This window comes from Salvelinus namaycush, chromosome 21, assembly GCF_016432855.1.
Source record: "Salvelinus namaycush isolate Seneca chromosome 21, SaNama_1.0, whole genome shotgun sequence".
Classification (NCBI taxonomy): domain Eukaryota; kingdom Metazoa; phylum Chordata; class Actinopteri; order Salmoniformes; family Salmonidae; genus Salvelinus; species Salvelinus namaycush.
In genome coordinates, this window is record NC_052327.1 from 13835411 (window position 1) to 13855226 (window position 19816).

General features: G+C 42.8%; 1 protein-coding gene across 1 annotated transcript in view; it reads left to right on the plus strand.

The window, feature by feature from the left end:
- Positions 1 to 18406, plus strand: part of abcc8 (ATP-binding cassette, sub-family C (CFTR/MRP), member 8) — a 109943-nt gene extending 91537 nt beyond the window's left edge. Inside the window, exons 26-39 of the mRNA XM_039018049.1 lie at positions 2842 to 3008; positions 7079 to 7148; positions 7333 to 7490; positions 7617 to 7709; positions 7809 to 7911; positions 8384 to 8497; positions 8695 to 8815; positions 9175 to 9305; positions 9403 to 9481; positions 9582 to 9690; positions 13445 to 13548; positions 14433 to 14566; positions 15363 to 15425; positions 18269 to 18406. Of these exons, the coding sequence (XP_038873977.1) occupies positions 2842 to 3008; positions 7079 to 7148; positions 7333 to 7490; positions 7617 to 7709; positions 7809 to 7911; positions 8384 to 8497; positions 8695 to 8815; positions 9175 to 9305; positions 9403 to 9481; positions 9582 to 9690; positions 13445 to 13548; positions 14433 to 14566; positions 15363 to 15425; positions 18269 to 18406 (1584 nt within the window). The remainder of the gene's footprint in view (positions 1 to 2841; positions 3009 to 7078; positions 7149 to 7332; positions 7491 to 7616; positions 7710 to 7808; positions 7912 to 8383; positions 8498 to 8694; positions 8816 to 9174; positions 9306 to 9402; positions 9482 to 9581; positions 9691 to 13444; positions 13549 to 14432; positions 14567 to 15362; positions 15426 to 18268) is intronic.
- The last annotated feature ends 1410 nt before the right edge of the window (positions 18407 to 19816 follow it).

Sequence of the window (19816 nt, forward strand, 5' to 3'; positions counted from 1 at the left end):
GGTGTCTTGCTAATTGCCTATAATTTCCACCTTTTGTCTATTCCATTTGCACAACAGCATGTGAAATGTATTGTCAATCAGTGTTGCTTCCTAAGTGGACAGTTTGATTTCACAGAAGTGTGATTGACCTGGAGTTACATTGTGTTGTTTAAGTGTTCCCTTTATTTTTTTGAGCAGTGTATATCTTTTTTGTTGCATGGTCTCTGTTGATTGTGAATTATAACCGGAAGCGTTTCTAGGTTCCAATAAATGTTACCCTCACAAAGGTAGGATTGATATTCTCATCATGGCAATGTCTCCCCAACCTCATTCTGTATTCAGAATATAACAATCATATTTGGACACTTAGATAGCCTTTTTACAAATGGCATTGCTATTGTAATGTAATTAGAGTTGTGTAATGTCATTACCGTTATTAGGAATTGAGTATACGCACACGCAAGCATGCATATATAATTACAGGAGAGGGTAAGCGGTGTCATTCACACATTAGGGCCGTGGCAGGTGTGTGGGTTATCCTGGCGCTACTAAACCCAGCCTCTTATTAATAGACTGTGTGTCCTCTGCTTAATGCCAGGTCACATTTCATACAGTCATCCAGAGGGTGGCAGGGGACAGCAGCTGATACAGTAGATAGTTACGCCCACACACGTACAAACACACACACACACACATACAAATAGACATGTCTGCACTTTCACGTACTTTTACACTTTAGCCTAATCATAGTCTCGCTCCCTCTCTCACACACCGTACGTGAGCGCGCACACACACACACACACACACACACACACACACACACACACACACACACACACACACACACACACACACACACACACACACACACACACACACACACACACACACACAATGCTCTATTGCTTTAGTGATTCTAACCAGAGCCAATTTAGCCACAGACATGTGGGGACACTCCAAACCTTTGTCACGCTATCTAACAGAGACCCAATGCACACTGCAGCTGTGAGGGCTACCTCGTGCCCACTGCACCGAACAAACCTCAATCTGGCAACAGAAAGACTGACAGTATGCATGACAATCACTGCTGCATCTCCCTCTGGGGCTCAAACACAGCTGTTCCCCGTCACACACACACTCATACACAATTGCACACACACACACCCATATGGGTTACATCCCAAATGTCTGATTATCAAAGGTGTTTCTGTGTTCATTAGCTTCAGTGTTTTCCCCCTCCGTCTTTCACACTTTGGGGAGGACATAAGAAATCTCCAACGCACAGAACCCTTAAATTGTCTTTGACCTTGAATTAGAAGCCCATTCATTTTGTCAGGCCCTTACAGTGATTGTCTGACTGATTAATTCATCTGAAGGAAACATAAATTAATTATTTGACTTGTAAGACATATCCCTTTCATTTCCCCAGTCACTTTATTATCCTTGGCTAGAGGGGGTTTGGCTCTGAATGTTTGATTGTGTTAAATCGCTATATAGATTACCTCAGGGGTTAATTTAGCCTTTATCTTTTAATATCACTGCCCTGGATTAGAGTGGAGGAGGCGAGAGGAAGGGAAAGAAGACAGGGCACAGATGGAGAGTGACATAGAGACAGGCAGACAAATAGAGGGAGAGAGATGGAGAGAAAATAAAGAGAGGGAGGGAGGGGTAGGGGTGGTGTGGGGGCCCAATATAGTGTCAGCAGTGGTTTCACCCATGTCCAAATTTAGCCGGTTCAGCTTTGGTGACTTTAATTCATTTGCCAACGTAGTCAGCTAATTCTTGCCTCATTAGTCACTATTCCTCATCACTAGAGTTCATGTTACAGATGGTAGAGCTCAGGGTTACTCTGAGTGGGAACTAGGTGTTGTTATGTATTTGTGTGTGTGACCACATGAAAAGATACTACAGTATACTATGGTATACATACTATAGTATTCACTGTAGTGCTTTGTCTGATTTCAGTGTAGTATTCACTGTAGTATTAAGTCAGCAAAGACACTACAATGAATAATGTAGTATTTACTGTAGTATTTCCAGTTATCTATAGTATACATACTGTAGTAAAATAACTGTAGTTTATACTATAGTATTTACTGTATTGTTTTTGCACACATTTCTGTAGTATTTACTATAGCGTTTTTGTTTTATTATCTTTGACATAGAAGTGGAGGCTTTCTCCTTGAGGAAACCTCCTGAAGAAATACTAAAAGAGTACATTTTCCGTAAACAAATTTTTTAAATGTAGTGTTTTTACGGACTGTAGTGTTTTTGTGGACGTAACTGTAGTAAATGTTTTTTTTCTCGGATAATACTTTAGTATTTACTATAGTATTTTTTACAGTATACTACAACATTCTATAGTAAGTACTACCAATGATTGAGGGATACTAGAGTGTGTAGTGTAGTATTCTACAGTATTCTACAATTTACTATAGAATTCTATAGTAAGTACTGTAGTATTCTATATTAAACTATAGTATTTTTCTGTGTGTGTGAGAGAGAGAGTGTCTGTGAGAGAAGGGGTGTGATGTTATTTTGGTTTGTGACGTGTTCTCTAATGACCCCAGAGTGTGATGAAGCTCAAACTACATACACACACACTTCATAATTTGCTTACACACACATAACATGCACACACATTTAAACTGACTCGACACGCACGCACGTACAATCATCATATACAGTGCTGCTGCTGTTTATCATATATCCTGATGTCTAGTCACACACACACACACACACACACACACACACACACACACACACACACACACACACACACACACACACACACACACACACACACACACACACACACACAGCTCTCTAACCCACCCTCTTCTCCCTGTGTACCCCCTGTAGGAGTGTGGGTTCAGCCACTCGTGGTACCTGTCGGTGTTCAGTGTGTTGTGCTGTCTGGGCATCGTTCTGTGTCTGGTCACCTCTGTGGCCGTAGAGTGGACAGGCCTGAGAGTGGCCAAAGAACTACACCACAGCCTGCTCAGCAAGATCATACTGGCCCCTATGAGGTAAAGGTGTGCGCGTTCATGTGTAGGTTTGATGCATCACGTGCATTTTATGGTACCTATTATTACTCTAGGGAGGGCAGGTTGTGAGTGTGTGTGTGCCTGTGTATAATGCGTTAGTGTGTGTGTGTGTGTGATGATCGGTCATTTTGGGTTGCTTGGTGAGACACTGTAAACGCTGTGTTCCGCCCCATTACCCAGAGGCCCATCTGCCTGCCACACACTGAAACCACGGCAACGCCAGCGCAGTGTCAGATCACCGATAACTAATGACTCTGTGGTTGGGCTTCTGTACTAGTGATGGGCATTCTAAGTCTGTTTCGGGGAGCTCATTTGGCTCCCAAACGGCTCTTCGTTCAAAATGCCAAAGAAATCAACCTAGAACCATTAAAAAAAGCTCATGTCCAATTTGAAGCCCAGAAATGAGGTTACCATTATGTCAGATCATGTTCAAATAAATGTGTCCCTGGCCAAATTATTAGATAGATATACACTGCTCAAAAAAATAAAGGGAACACTAAAATAACACATCCTAGATCTGAATGAATGAAATATTCTTATTAAATACTTTTTTCTTTACATAGTTGAATGTGCTGACAACAAAATCACACAAAAATTATCAATGGAAATCAAATTTATCAACCCATGGAGGTCTGGATTTGGAGTCACACTCAAAATTAAAGTGGAAAACCACACTACAGGCTGATCCAACTTTGATGTAATGTCCTTAAAACAAGTCAAAATGAGGCTCAGTAGTGTGTGGGCACCTCCACGTGCCTGTATGACCTCCCTACAACGCCTGGGCATGCTCCTGATGAGGTGGCGGATGGTCTCCTGAGGGATCTCCTCCCAGACCTGGACTAAAGCATCCGCCAACTCCTGGACAGTCTGTGGTGCAACGTGGCGTTGGTGGATGGAGCGAGACATGATGTCCCAGATGTGCTCAATTGGATTCAGGTCTGGGGAACGGACGGGCCAGTCCATAGCATCAATGCCTTCCTCTTGCAGGAACTGCTGACACACTCCAGCCACATGAGGTCTAGCATTGTCTTGCGTTAGGAGGAACCCAGGGCCAACCGCACCAGCATATGGTCTCACAAGGGGTCTGAGGATCTCATCTCGGTACCTAATGGCAGTCAGGCTACCTCTGGCAAGCACATGGAGGGCTGTGCGGCCCCCCAAAGAAATGCCACCCCACACCATGACTGACCCACCGCCAAACCGGTCATGCTGGAGGATGTTGCAGGCAGCAGAACGTTCTCCACGGCGTCTCCAGACTCTGTCACGTCTGTCACATGTGCTCAGTGTGAACCTGCTTTCATCTGTGAAGAGCACAGGGCGCCAGTGGCGAATTTGCCAATCTTGGTGTTCTCTGGCAAATGCCAAACGTCCTGCACGGTGTTGGGCTGTAAGCACAACCCCCACCTGTGGACGTCGGGCCCTCATACCACCCTCATGGAGTCTGTTTCTGACCGTTTGAGCAGACACATGCACATTTGTGGCCTGCTGGAGGTCATTTTGCAGGGCTCTGGCAGTGTACCTCCTTGCACAAAGGCGGAGGTAGCGGTCCTGCTGCTGGGTTGTTGCCCTCCTACGGTCTCCTCCACGTCTCCTGATGTACTGGCCTGTCTCCTGGTAGCGCCTCCATGCTCTGGACACTACGCTGACAGACACAGCAAACCTTCTTGCCACAGCTCGCATTGATGTGCCATCCTGGATGAGCTGCACTACCTGAGCCACTTGTGTGGGTTGTAGACTCCGTCTCATGCTACTACTAGAGTGAAAGCACCGCCAGCATTCAAAAGTGACCAAAACATCAGCCAGGAAGCATAGGAACTGAGAAGTGGTCTGTGGTCACCACCTGCAGAACCACTCCTTTATTGGGGGTGTCTTGCTAATTGCCTATAATTTCCATCTGTTGTCTATTCCATTTGCACAACAGCATGTGAAATTTATTGTCAATCAGTGTTGCTTCCTAAGTGGACAGTTTGATTTCACAGAAGTGTGATTGACTTGGAGTTACATTGTGTTGTTTAAGTGTTCCCTTAATTTTTTTGAGCAGTGTATATTTTTTGGCACTGAAAGAATCAGCGTGGACCAGATTGACACGCTCTCCCCCTCTACTGATTGTTTCTGCAATCAGGATTCACCCTCTTTGTAGATAATTAGTTTCTACCTTGTCTGCAGAAAAACATTGTTTTGAGCTCAAAAAGCAGTGGTAGCAGTATGCATATTTGGGAGCCAAATGAACGGCTCTTTCACCGATGCAATTCGGGTTACCGACGTTCACCAAGAAGATCCGTTCAAAAAGAGACACTCGTTCGCGAACGACCCAACACTACTCTGTACCGAACCGTTTTAGATGTGGTGGCCAAGAAGAAAAGTTACTTCCATTGTCTTCTTGCTTTAAAATTAAATTCCTCAAAATTTGTAACAGAAACATTGCTGATGTGTCATCAGCTTTTTCTACTCAAGGTGGTACAGATGAGCTTTAAAACATACAGTTGAAGTCGGAAGTTTACATACACCTTAGCCAAATACATTTAAACTCCTTTTTTCACAATTCCTGACATTTAATCCTAGTAAAAATTCCCTGTTAGTAGAGACAATGATTTATTTCAGCTTTTATTCTTTCATCACATTCCCAGTGGGTCAGAAGTTTACATACTCAATTAGTATTTGGTAGCATTGCCTTTAAATTGTTCAACTTGGGTCAAATGTTTTGGGTAGCCTTCCACAAGCTTCCCACAATAAGTTGGGTGAATTTTGGCCCATTCCTCCTGACAGAGCTGATGTAACTGAGTCAAATTTTCTATAGGATTGAGGTCAGGACTTTGTGATGGCCACTCCAATACCTTGACTTTGTTGTCCTTAAGCCATTTAGCCACAACTTTGGAAGTATGCTTGGGGCCATTTGCGACCAAGCTTTAACTTCCTGACTGATGTCTTGAGATGTTGCTTCAATATATCCACCTAATTTTCCTGCCTCATGATGCCATCTATTTTATGAAGTGCACCAGTCCCTCCTGCAGCAAAGCACCCCCACAACATGATGCTGCCACCCCCATGATTCACGGTTGGGATGGTGTTCTTCGGCTTGCAAGCCTCCTCCTTTTTCCTCCAAACATAACGATGGTCATTATGGCCAAACAGTTCTATTTTTGTTTCATCAGACCAGAGGACATTTCTCCAAAAAGTACGATCTTTGTCCCCATGTGCAGTTGCAAACCGTAGTCTGGCTTTTTTATGGTGGTTTGGAGCAGTGGCTTCTTCCTTGCTGAGCAGCCTTTCAGATTATGTCGATATAGGACTTGTTTTACTGTGGATATAGATACTTTTGTACCTGTTTCCTCCAGCATCTTCACAAGGTCCTTTGCTGTTGTTCTGGGATTGATTTGCACTTTTTGCACCAAAGTATGTTCATCTCTATGAGACAGAACGCGTCTCCTTCCTGAGCAGTATGACGGCTGCGTGGTCCCATGGTGTTTATACTTGCGTACTATTGTTTGTACAGATGAATGTGGTACCTTCAGGCGTTTGGAAATTGCTCCCAAGGATGAACCAGACCTGTGTAGGTCTATAATTTTTTTCGGAGTTTCCCATGATGTCAAGCAAAGAGGCACTGAATTTGAAGGCAGGCCTTGAAATACATCCACAGGTACACCTCCAATTGCCTCAAATTATGTCAATTAGCCTTTCAGAAGCTTCTAAAGCCATGACATAATTTTCTGGAATTTTCCAAGCTGTTTAAAGGCACAGTCAACTTAGTGTATGTGAACTTCTGACCCACTGGAATTGTGATACAGTGAATTATAAGTTAAATAATCTGTCTGTAAACAATTGTTGGAAAAATGACTTGTGTCATGCACAAAGTAGATGTCCTAACCGACTTGCCAAGACTATAGTTTGTTAACAAGAAATTTGTGGAGTGGTTGAAAAATGAGTTTTAATGACTCCAACCTAAGTGTATGTAAACTTCCGACTATAACTGTACGTTTCAGGTATAATAATCTGCTGTAAATATGAACCATGCTGTATAAGGTGTATCTACAGTATGTGGTTGTCTCCTCCAGGCTGTTTGAGACCACTCCTCTGGGCAGCATCCTCAACAGGTTCTCCTCTGACACCAACACCATAGACCAGGTATTTCAGCACCACCTTTCTCTGTGTGTTAACAGTGGCAATAGCCACCACCATACTGCCTTGGAACTTTCAAATTCCTATTTGTCTTCATGGCTGTGGAAGTAGCTTCAGCCTTTGAACCCTTTGCTTGCTTTTCCTGGTAGATGGTAGCAATGTAATGTTTCATTGGTGGTTGTGTCCCCAGCACATCCCTGCCACCCTGGAGTGTCTGAGTCGCTCCACCCTGCTGTGTGTGTCGGCCCTGGGGGTCATCTCCTACGTGACCCCTGTGTTCCTCATTGCTCTGGTGCCTCTGGCCATCGCCTGCTACTTCATACAGAAGTACTTCCGGGTCGCTTCTAGGTGAGCGCTTGGTTTGGGATTTTGTCACTTGTTTTGCTGCTGTGTATTCAGTATCTCCCCCCTTTGTCTGTCTCTTTATTTGTCTTGTATCTCCCTCTCCATCTCCTGCTTTCTTTCCCTGGTCAGGGACCTCCAGCAGTTGGAGGATAGTACCCAGCTCCCTCTCCTGTCCCACTTCTCAGAGACAGTGGAGGGCCTCACCACCATCCGGGCCTTCAAGTAAAGATTTTTTTTTAACTCATCCATTTTGACAGCAACGGCTAGGAGTTTGTGTGTTTCGCCACTTACACATGTTACTCAATGGTTCTCTCCTCCCAGGTATGAGCCCAAGTTCAGACAGAGGTTACTGGAGTTCACTGATGCCAACAACATCGCCTCGCTCTTTCTCACAGCAGCCAATCGTTGGCTAGAGGTCCGCATGGTAATGAGTTCTACTCTAAACTAGAGTTTACTCTACTTGACTTGTATGGCCCGTGCTGATCAAGTTCTTCCATGTTTTCTCACTTTTTATTGGGTGACTGTTTCCTCTATGGGAATTTTGAATATGACAGGATGATATGGATTTGATACGGAGTATTTTTTCTATTTCTATGGCACTAAATGGTTACCTTTGTGTTAACGGTTTGTTTTGTCTCCGTGGAGTATATAAGTGTGTGTGTTCACTATTATGCTGTTGCTCTGTACACTAGGATACATATGGGTCTGTATGTTCACTATTATGCTGTTGCTCTGTACACTAGGATACATCGGGGTCTGTATGTTCACTATTATGCTGTTGCTCTGTACACTAGGATACATATGGGTCTGTATGTTCACTATTATGCTGTTGCTCTGTACACTAGGATACATATGGGTCTGTATGTTCACTATTATGCTGTTTCTCTATACTGTAGGAGTACATAGGTGCCTGTGTGGTTCTGATAGCAGCTGTGGCCTCCATCACTAACTCTCTGTATAACCACCTCTCCACTGGCCTGGTAGGACTGGGACTCACCTACGCACTCATGGTGAGGACCGTTCTGGTTTTTGTGTGTGTGTGTGTGTCTAAGGTCTAACCTCTAATATAGTCACATATTTCTTGATGAAAGGACTGAGGTCAAGCCCCTAATTTAGTGAAACTCATGTCTCCACCTTCGTTACAGTACCTGTCTCTCTGCAAGTCCATAATGAGGTTGTCTGATCGGACTGTGTCTCTGTGTCCCAGGTGTCTAACTACCTGAACTGGATGGTTCGTAACCTGGCAGACATGGAGGTTCAGCTGGGTTCAGTCAAGAGAATCAATGGTCTGCTGCAGACTGAGCCTGAGAACTACGAAGGACTGCTCAGTGAGTACCGTACCACCTCTTAGGTCCAGCCCCAACACTTACGCTAACACTAGTTTCCGATCCACATCCCGGTTCAACCCTAACCCTAATCATGCACTGACCTGAACCCTTAAGTCTAAACCTAACCCTAGCTCCAGCCCAAACTGGGTAGCTCTGGCTCAATTTTTACCACTGCCTACAGTATATCCCAGGCATGCTCAAGTTCTGGAGTAAAGGCTTACTCCTGTGGAACATGGGACATCCCAACCTCACCGTACCTAGTCGCCACAGAGCAGTTCTCTCTTCTGCTTTTCCTGGCGCTCACCTGTCTCTCCCTCTCTCTGTCTGTCTCTCCTATCTCTTCCCCTCTCTCCCTCTAGCTGCATCTCAGGTGCCGGATGGCTGGCCACAGCAGGGGGAGATTCAGATTGAGAACCTGAGTGTGCGTTACGACACCACCCTGAAACCTGTCCTCAAACAAGTCAACGCCCACATCAGCCCTGGGCAGAAGGTATCATAGAGAAAAATGGAAGGAAGGGAGTCGAGAATTTAGACTGTAGACTTGTGTAGTGGTGATGAAGATGAAACAGACTTCCTGTGGTTTCCAGGTGGGGATCTGTGGCAGGACAGGAAGTGGGAAGTCTTCTTTCTCCCTGGCCTTCTTTCGCATGGTCGACATGTTCGAGGGTAAACACTGCCTACTGTTACGACACTAAAACTAAAGTTCCCGATAAGCTCCTGTGCTTGACTGGGTCAATCCAACATAGCTGATCAACTCTCCCAACAGGGCGTATCATCATTGATGACATTGACATCGCCAAGCTGCCTCTGCAGACCCTGAGGTCTCGATTCTCCATCATCCTCCAGGACCCCATCTTATTCAGCGGAACCATCCGGTAAGAGAATCCTCACACTACGGTTCCATCTAGATCAGAGGTCTTTGCTCTTGGTTCTGGAGGGCCACATTGTCTTCAGTGTGGCTAGCACCATTACACATGATTCAACCAATCAACTCATCATCAAAACCTTGATTAGCTGATTCAGGTGTTTTATGGCTGGGCTGGAACAAAAGCCTGCATCCCCAAGAGTGAAGAACCTTGAGACAAACATAGGTAGTTGAGCCAAAAGTATTGAGGTTTTAAACCACCTTGTGCTGTGCTCCCGGAAAAACACTGCCTAGTGTGAGTTGTTTTAGGAGAGGAAATGAGAGATGGAAGCTACTCTCACTTGTATCTGGGTCAATTGGACAACTGTTGAAACTTCAATCACAGTTATCTTAGGAAGTGTCTGATAGCAGGATGCCTCTCGGAAAAACTAAACTGTAGTGATTTATTTTTGGACGGCTCAAAAGTCTTGCACCAAGCTAAACAGGAAGTGAATCATTTAGGGTTGGGTGCTGCAGTACTGTCTCCCTATCAACCTAATTCAGAAGAAGCCCAAAATTACACAATCAGACAACAGAAAATAATACGAGTTTTTGATGAATGGGATAAAACGAGAAAAACATCCTTGTGAGGCTTGTACAGTAAATAATGCATACTCGTTTGACACTGTACATGAGTGTGATTTGAAGTATACCTATAGGTTATACTGTATCAAGACCTGCTATGAGATAGTACTACTCATCCAATCATACACTCTCAAAATACAAGGTGCTAGTTTGTACCAAAAAAGGTTCTTCATTTTGTCCCTGTAGGGCAGGGGTGTCAAACTCATTCCATGGAGAGCCAAGGATCTGCAGGTTTTAGTTTTTTCCTTTCAATTAAGACCTAGACTACCAGGTGTGGGGAGTTCCTTACTAATTAGTGACCATAATGCATCAATCAAGTACAAGGGAGGAGCAAATACCCACAGACACTGGAATGAGTGGAATGAGACACTTGCCAAAACACTTGAGTTCCATTTAGAACCCTCTCATGAAGAACCCTCCGGTTCCAGGTAGAACCAATGACAGGTTCTACAGTTATAAAATACTTCAGATACACTTACGGCACACACTGTTAGGTACTTACAGTGCCTTTAGAAAGTATTCATACCCCTTGACTTATTCCCCATTTTGTTGTGTTACAGCCTGAATTGAAAATGGATTCAATTATTTTATTTGTCTCACCTGTCTACACACAATACCACATAATGACAAAGTGAAAACATATTTTTGCAAATGTATTGAAAATTAAATACAGAAATCTCATTTACATAAGTATTCACGCCCCTGAGTCAATACTTTGTAGAAGCACCTTTGGCAGCGATTACAGCTATGAGTCTTTCTGGGTAAGTCTCTAAGAGCTTTCCACACCAGGACTGTGCAACATTTGCCCATTATTATTTTGGAAATCCTTCCATCTTTTTCAAATTGGTTGTTGATCATTGCTAGACAACCATTTTCAGGTCTTGCCATAGATTTTCAAGTCGATTTAAGTCAAAACTGTAACTTGTCCACTCAGGAACATTCACTTTCTTCTTGATAAGCAACTAGAGTGTAGATTTGGCTTTGTGTTTTAGGTTATTGTCCTGCTGAAAGGTGAATCTCCCAGTGTCTGGTGGAGAGCAGACTGAATCAGCCTCTTCTCTAGGATTGTGCCTGTGCATTCAGTTTATTTTTTATCCTGAAAAACTCCCCAGTCCTTAACGATTACAAGCATACCCATAACATGACGCAGCCACAACTATGCTTGAAAATATATAGCGTGGTACTCAGTAATGTGTTGCATTGGATTTGCCCCAAACATAACACTTTGTATTCAGGACAAAAAGTGAATTGCTTTGCCAAATATTTTGCAGTATTACATTAGTGCCTTTTTACAAACAGAATGCATGTTTTGGAATATTTTATATTCTGTACAGGCTTCCTTGTGGAGTAACTACAATGTTGTTGATCCATCTTCAGTTTTCTCCTATCACAGCCATTAAACTCTGTAACTGTTTTAAAGTCACCATTGGCCTCATGGTGAAATACCTAAACGGTTTCCTTCCTCTACAGCAACTGAGTTAGGAAAGACGCCTGCATCTTTGTAGTGACTGGGTGTATTGATACATCATCCAAATTGTAATTAATAACTTCAAACTTCCATGCTCAAAGGGATATTCAATGTCTGCTTTTTTTTACCCATTAAACCAATAGGTGCTCTTCTTTAAGAAGCATTGGAAAACCTCCCTGGTCTTTGTGGTTAAATCTGTGTTTGAAATTCGACAGAGGGACCTAACAGATAATTGTATGTGTGGGGTACAGGTTTTCATTCAAAAAGTCATGTTAAACACTATTATTCCACACAAAGAGAGTACATGCAACTTATTATGTGACTTGTTATGTGCATTTTAACTCCTGAAATTTCAGCTTTTCATTTCAATTCCACTTTGACAGTGTTGTGTGTAGGCCAGGGACAAAATGTATCTATTTTATTCAGGCTGTAACACAACAAAATGGGGAAAAAGGCATTCAATCATTACTGCACTTTGAAATGTAGGTGGGGGCATGTCCCCCAATTAGCATATTTGGGGGCATGGTCTAAAATATATTGTATTTGTACCAACCATTAGGGGAAGTGTTGTACCAGTTTAAGTTGTTTTATCGTTATGTTGATGACGGTTCATTTGTCCACTCCCAGTTCTACAATCTTTGTAAGAGTGTGTGACAATCAAGAGCTGCACTGTTAATTTTCCAGTAACTTAATGGCAGTTGGTAACGAGGAAGTTTATTTTGCAATAATTTACTGTCAGCTGGCTGCAAGTAGTTATTGTAAATTTCACAGCAATTTAATGTGCAGTTATGTCATGCTCACTGACCTGATGGTGTGACAGAAAAGTCTGTTTGCTGTCAACCAAGATATTGAGGCCAGGTGAGGCTGGGTCCCAAGTGTGCGCACCACAAAAAAAGCTTAGTAGTTGTCAACTAATGTTAAGCTAGCTCGTAATCAGAAAAGTTCTGTGAAAGTACAGGATGGTACTGGCAGCTAGTTGTAACTAAGTTACTAGCAGTTACTGGATATTCAAATAGCTGGTTATCAGTTAGTTGCATGGAAGTAGCTGCAAATTTTGCATAAACTAACTGCCATTAAGTTACGGTGATGTAATGCACAGTAACCTCTTCACAGTGCAGCTCTTTATTGTCACATGCTCTTACAATAATTGCAGAACTGATATTGTTAAAATGTCAACCACTTAAACTGGTACAACACTTCCACTGACAGTTGGCACAAATGTTTTAATTTGACCTTTATTTAACTAGGCAAGTCAGTTAAGAACAAAATCTTATTTTCAATGACGGCCCAGGAACAACTGCCTTGTTCAGGGGCAGAACGACAGATCGGTTACTAGTCCAACACTCTAACCACTAGGCTATCTGCAGCCCCAAATACACAACATTCAGTAACTGGTTGTTGTTTACCGTACTTTCACTGCAACCAGTTGCCTGTAGTGTGGCGTAAAACTGCAGTAACTTTTTAAGTGTAGCATTTCATGGAATAAAGGAAATCGTGGTAGAGAGGGAAAAAACAGGATGGTTTTTCACAACCATCACAGCAGTTAAAACCCCCTTCCTGATATGCCCCAAAAAAGGCTTACACATCACCCTCACCTCTGACAAAGAACCCCTCAAGAACCTTTTTGTTGTTGTTGAGTGCATGACTCTGTCAGTGTGTGTGTGATCATCAGGTTTAACCTGGACCCAGAGATGAAGGCTACTGATGACATGCTGTGGGAGGCTCTGGACATCGCTCAGCTAAAACCTGTAGTCAAGACCCTACCAGGAGGACTGGGTAAGTGTGTGTGTGTGTGTGTGCGTGCTCTGAAGTTCTACCGTAGCTCGTTCAGAGATGAGAGCTGGAGCTTAATGAGATGTAGATGTATCGGGCTCAACAACATTATATACTGTATGATTTGGAAAGCAGTATAGCAGTGCAGCAACCGCTCTGAGTTGACCCCAGATCAACCCTGCTGGTTGGTTAAGATAGATGAAGGTGGTTTGAGAGCAGTGGTGCCTTGACCAATCGCGCGTCCTCTCACCCATTGTCTGATCAGTTGGATGTGTCAGCTAGCTCTAGCCTAGAGTACATTCTGTATCGTGGCTGTAAGATGTTAGGGCAGCTAGCTTCAAACTTTAGACTCTCTCTCTCTCTTTCTGCTCTCGCTGACTAATGGCTGTAGGAAATTATCGCACATGATGTACCCAAGTTACGACGGAGAAAGTGTGTCAAATCAAAGTGGATTTGTCGCGTAGCCAGATTAGCAGATGTTAAAGCAGGTGCAGCGAAATGCTTGTGTTCCTACCTCCAGCAGTAAATGTCTAACAGTACAATACTAATACACAAGTGATCCCAAGAAAGAAGGAAACAAGAGATTAAGAAATATCAGAGTGTGTGTGTGGTGGCTATGTACACTGGACAGTGACAGAGAGATGTAGAGACTGAATGTTGCTAAATGTTTGATTTGATATTTATCATTGACCAGCCAGATAAAAGGTCAATTCATTTGACTGAGTTGACACATCCATTTTCATGGGGTCAAGCACAAGTCTACCAATATTTATGTGATGTTTTTGTAGGTCATGTCGTGTCATTGTAATACAAATGTTCTCTCAGGCTAAAGATATGTATCGTGCAGTAAGTCTAGTATTATGGCGATAATATTTGTTGTGTTGCAGACGCCACAGTGACAGAGGGAGGGGAGAACTTCAGCCAGGGCCAGAGACAGCTCTTCTGTCTGGCCAGAGCCTTCGTCAGGAAGTCTAGCATCCTCATCATGGACGAAGCCACAGCCTCTATAGACATGGCCACGGTGAGACGTGTGTGTGTGTGGCAGAATGGTAAAACGACGAGATAAGGTGGAATGGGAAGGCAGAGGGTGAGTTGGGAGGGGAGAAGGGGAGAGGAGAGAGTGCGAGTGTGGAGGAGGCTGAGGGTGGGTGAACGGCAAACGGGGAGGAGGGGATATGTTGAGTGAAAACAAGAGGATAAAGTAATTGATTGAAAAGATGAACGGGGAGAATAGAGGTATGCATTTAAAGGGGGTAGGAGTATAAGAGAACCCAAGGGGAATCAGTGGGGCTTCCTAAATAGGTTCCTTTCACTGCAGCACGCTGGCTGCACACACACACGTACGCGAGCACATTCACGCACACACACTTAAATTGCCTGTCACAGTGACGGGCCTACACTGGCTCACAGTAGCGCAGCGGTAACCCTGGGGAAATGGAGCATATCTTAAATGGGAGATAATAGCGCAGCAGAGGGATCGGACAGCATTAGAGTGAAGAGGAGTGATGTTTTGGGTTGACATAAAGGCTTAGGTGGAAATTCTGCTGTTGATAATGTAAACTAGGGAATCATTACACTGAATTTTGGGCCTCTAACTCTTGACTCTAGTAATCATGTGACTCTCTGGTATTACTTGTGTTTAACACGTGACGTAATATAAAACATGTTTTAATGAAATAGTGGAGGCACAAACTATTTGACCTTTTTTGTAAGTACAGTGAGCTCTGTGCGTAAGAATCATGGATGTAAGTCTATCATGTTGTAAGCGTTTCCTATTCTTCTTCTGACTTTGTGTTTGGTTTGTATTGTGCCCACAGGAAAGCATCTTACAGAAGGTGGTGATGACTGCCTTCGCTGATAGAACAGTGGTTACTATAGCAGTAAGTATCTTTTGCTATGACCTTTGTCTTGTGTAATCCAAATGCTTGAGAGGTTGTGACATGCCCTCCCCTCCGTATGTTTTTGGACAGTGAAATGTGGCTCTATACTCTACCATTTTGGATTTGAGATCAAATGTTCCATACGAGGCGACAGTACAGAATGTCACCTTTTTATTTTAGTGTATTTTCATACACATCTATTTTACCATTTAGAAATTAAAGCACTATGTACTTAGTCCCCCAATTGGAAGAAGTCATAAGTATTTGGACAAAGTCACTTCTAGTGTGTTAAAGTACTGTTAAAGTATTTGGTCCTATTTTCCTGGCCCACAATGGTTGCGTTCGAGCGGATCACTTTTGTCAAGGCGGCGACCCTCGTTGGTCACTGTCTTTCAAAGTGTGTTGCATTATGGGTATAAAAATTGTATCACATGTCGACTGCTTGAACTTGACCTTTAATCACAAGATTTTTGTAATGTAGTTTTTGATGAAGTCGCTTTTCACCAACTGCACCATGCAGCCATAACCTGCATTGTGGGAGGCTCTATTTGGTTAGTCGTTAGGGTGTTTTGGTTTGACCCACGCGAACGTGGCCAAAGAAGTGACTGAAACAGGAACCAACTTTGCCGTGATTCTAAAGCTACAGGGTTTACAAATTAAATGTATATTTGAAATCGTATCAATTAATTGTACACACGTTATATTTTCAGTTTGAGTGTGTGATATGGGGGTATAGAAAAGTTTTATAAACAGTAGCAGCTATGTTGACACTGCCATGTTGATCTGAGCCATGCCGTCGGAAAACCACTACAGTGTCTGACTTTCGGCTATCACAGATGCACCTCTCCCGACTTCACTCGCCGCATTTGGTCCAGTCGTCTTCGTTAGACTTACTGCTCAGACACACCCAGTGACTACATCAAACTTGTGACTCTACAAAATTGTTGGATGCATTTACAGCTGGTTTTGGTTGTTTCGGATTATGTTTTGCCCAATAGGAATAGAATGAATAATGTATTGTGTCCTTTTTGTCACTTTGATTGTAAGTAAGAATAGAATGTTGAGAATAAGAATAGATGTTTCTCAACACGTCTACATTAGTGTGGATTCTACCATGATTATGGATGATAAAAATTGAGGAAGTTACAGAGGGACAAAAATACCCCCCCCCCCCCAAACAATGTTTATCTCCCGTTATTGGTAATGGTGAGAGGTTAGCATCTTTTGTTGTAGCCTCTGTAACTTTGTCAATCCTCATTATTCGTGATTCATTGATGATTTTTCGGAATCATGGCACTATCAGGATTAATTTATGTGTCCAGAAATATCATATCTACTCACTTAGAAAGGAAATGACTCGTCATCATTCACCATTTAGTTCCTATTGGGCAAAACATAACACAACCGAAACAAACTGCAAATGCATCCAGCAAGTTTGTAGAGTCACACACTTGATCTAGTCATTGCGTGCTAGGAATATAGGACCAAATACTGAACTTTTGACTACTTTAATACTCTATAGGTGAATTTGTCCAAATACTTTTGACTTCTTCAAATGCTTTCATTTATAAACAGGTATGAAAATACCCTCAAATAAAAGGGGCCATATGTACTGTCGCCTCATATGAAACATTTGATCTTCAATCCAAAATGGTGGATTTTAGAGCAAATTTTAAATTGTAGCTTCACTTTCCAAATGCATACGGGGGGAGTGTAGATATAGCATAGGTAGAACTGGGTAACATAGACATATAACAATCTGAACTGGTAGTGCAGTGCTGGAGGGCCGCTGGTTTGTTTTTTCTATTGGACTGTATTCTGTGGGAGCAAATATGCTTTTTATTATCTTAAGTTAGAATATCAAGAGTCAAAAGTGACTACCAGGCAGCCATATATGGTGGTTTCCCATGGGAAAGTGAGATTGCGAGAGAACCCTAGGAGACATTATTTACAGTTCTGGTGCAGAACTCTGGTCCTCGAGGAAGATAGCTAGGTACAGATGGCTCCCGATAGTGGCTAATATTTAATATGATACAAATTGTAAAATAAAAATGAGAAAAGGCCGGGCATATAATTAAAATATTCTAAAGTGCTTTCATAAATCAACTCGGCAGGTTCGGCGCTACAGAAGCCTATAGCTTGGGTCTCCAAATTTAATCCCTATAAATTATGAAGGCATACGCTTACAATTCTGAATAACGGCACAGCTATTTATAGCCTGCTTCACTGTGGAAAAGGGGCCGCAATTCGTCATGTTGATATGATTTTCAGTTTGCTTCCATATGACTGGTTTCACAAGGAAAAATAATCTAAAACAATTGCTATGTGTATTTCTAATCCTAGTTCTTATAACTCTTATCAATTTATAAATGACAGCGCATGTATAATGCTTTTATTTCTATTGGGGGAAAAAGGAAGTAAATGCTTTTTCCACTTGGAACCAGCAGGTTCGCTCGACCTCGATTCATGATTTCCTCTCGCGTAGTGGTGGAATTCTGGGGGAATTAAGTAAAGGTCAGAATATGGTGTGTCTGTAGACACACCTCCGCTACACCTTCATTTCTTTGATCTCGACCCAAACGAATAGCATGCTTGTTATTCTCAGGCTTAAATTCTAGGTCTGAATGAATACGGGTAGAGAGAAAAGTGCATGAAAAGGGAATTACGTTCCCATTTACGCACGCTTAACTCAGCTCGGATTTCCCCCCCATGTGCCTAGCATATATATTTGTAATCTATGTAACCCTGAATGTCAAAACACGGAAGTTGTTGAAAACATTTGTATTTCTTTTTAACCTAATCTGTTTATTTCTGTCTACTTTTTTCTTTCTCTCTTTACTCAGCATCGTGTCCACACCATCCTGAAAGCAGACCTGGTGATAGTGATGAAGAGAGGGCTCATTCTAGAATACGACAGACCCCAGGCGCTGCTGGAGAAAGAGGACAGTGTCTTCGCCTCCTTCGTCAAGGCGGACAAGTGACAGAGGAGAAAGAGGGGAGGACATTCCAAAGTGCAATTGTACCATGGGTTATATACTATAATTTTATTTTCTAATTCTGTATGATATTCGTACATAAAAAGTTCATTCTTTGTTAATAAAAAAACATAAATACTCATTGTGCAGCAGTGTTTTGCATACAGTTTAGTGACAGGAAGGTAGATTTGTGTGACCTCACACTGTACAGAGCAATGATTCAGCTGTGGAAGGCTGGGTCAGAATGACACTAATTGACTCTGGGGTTGATCTAGAAATGGGTGGCATTCCCCTGCTCAGACGTTGCATGCATCAACCAACGGTTGCGTGCCACATCATCGACTGTGCCGTCGGGCACCAGATTGCTATAACATATGTGGTTAGGTGATATGTAAAATACCTCTCCAGGCATAAGCTCTGGCATGCGCCACCAACGCCTGGGCAGAGGAACGCACCTACAGTCAATAGTAGCTGAGAAGCTTGTGAATCATGGAGTCGTTCACCACTACCATAAACCGGCCTCGCACTCTCCGACATGTGAGCCCTGATTGGATGCTAGGGGGCCGGACACCCTTTTGACTCTCTAGGGCCACGTTCAATAGCCGAACGTTGCAGACAGAAATGAAACGAATAGACCCGACGTGATTCCTTATTCTACAGGTCAGAGATGCACGTTTGTTCTATATAGCATATTTCTATCTAACATATTTCTACCTGAACGCATCCCAGGTCACACACATTTCAGTCTCCTCCAAGCAGTTGGTAATGTTTATGGGAGTGCCAAGGTTAATATAATGAACATGTATGGAGTCCCCTGGTTTGTTATGGAGACCCCAGCACCCATTGGCTTCCTGAAAATGTGAACCCAGTTCAGCATGGGTTTTGTGTCGTGACTGCAACATTAACGTGTCAGAAACCAAAATTTAGGACGTGAATCGTAGCCTTGTAAACAGCATGAGAGGGACTGAGATTGTGTATGTTTAGGCCTACTATCTGAGATAAAAATGGTTTAGTGTGTTGCCTAATTATGTTCTTGTCAATGTATTGTCATTAGTATTTGGGAAGAATGTCTATCTTTGGGAATGGATGAATAACCTTCTAGGGTGAATTCGGAATGCATTTCCGTCTTCTGCAACCTCTTCAGACATCTATCCAACATGTTAACCCAACACGATACAATTCTGAAATCCTCAAGATGTTTCCTAATCACACAAACACTTTTTTATCTTCACAGGGGGCATGACACGCCCGTTTGTGTACACTGAGTCAACCATATTTTCAGTTTGCATTTGGTAGACGGACAGCAGGTTAGATAAACTGGGACACCATTATTATAGTCCTAATTGTTCCCTAATGACAATTCAATTTTGTGTGATTAGCAAACATCTGAGAATTTCAGAAAGATGTGTGTTGGGC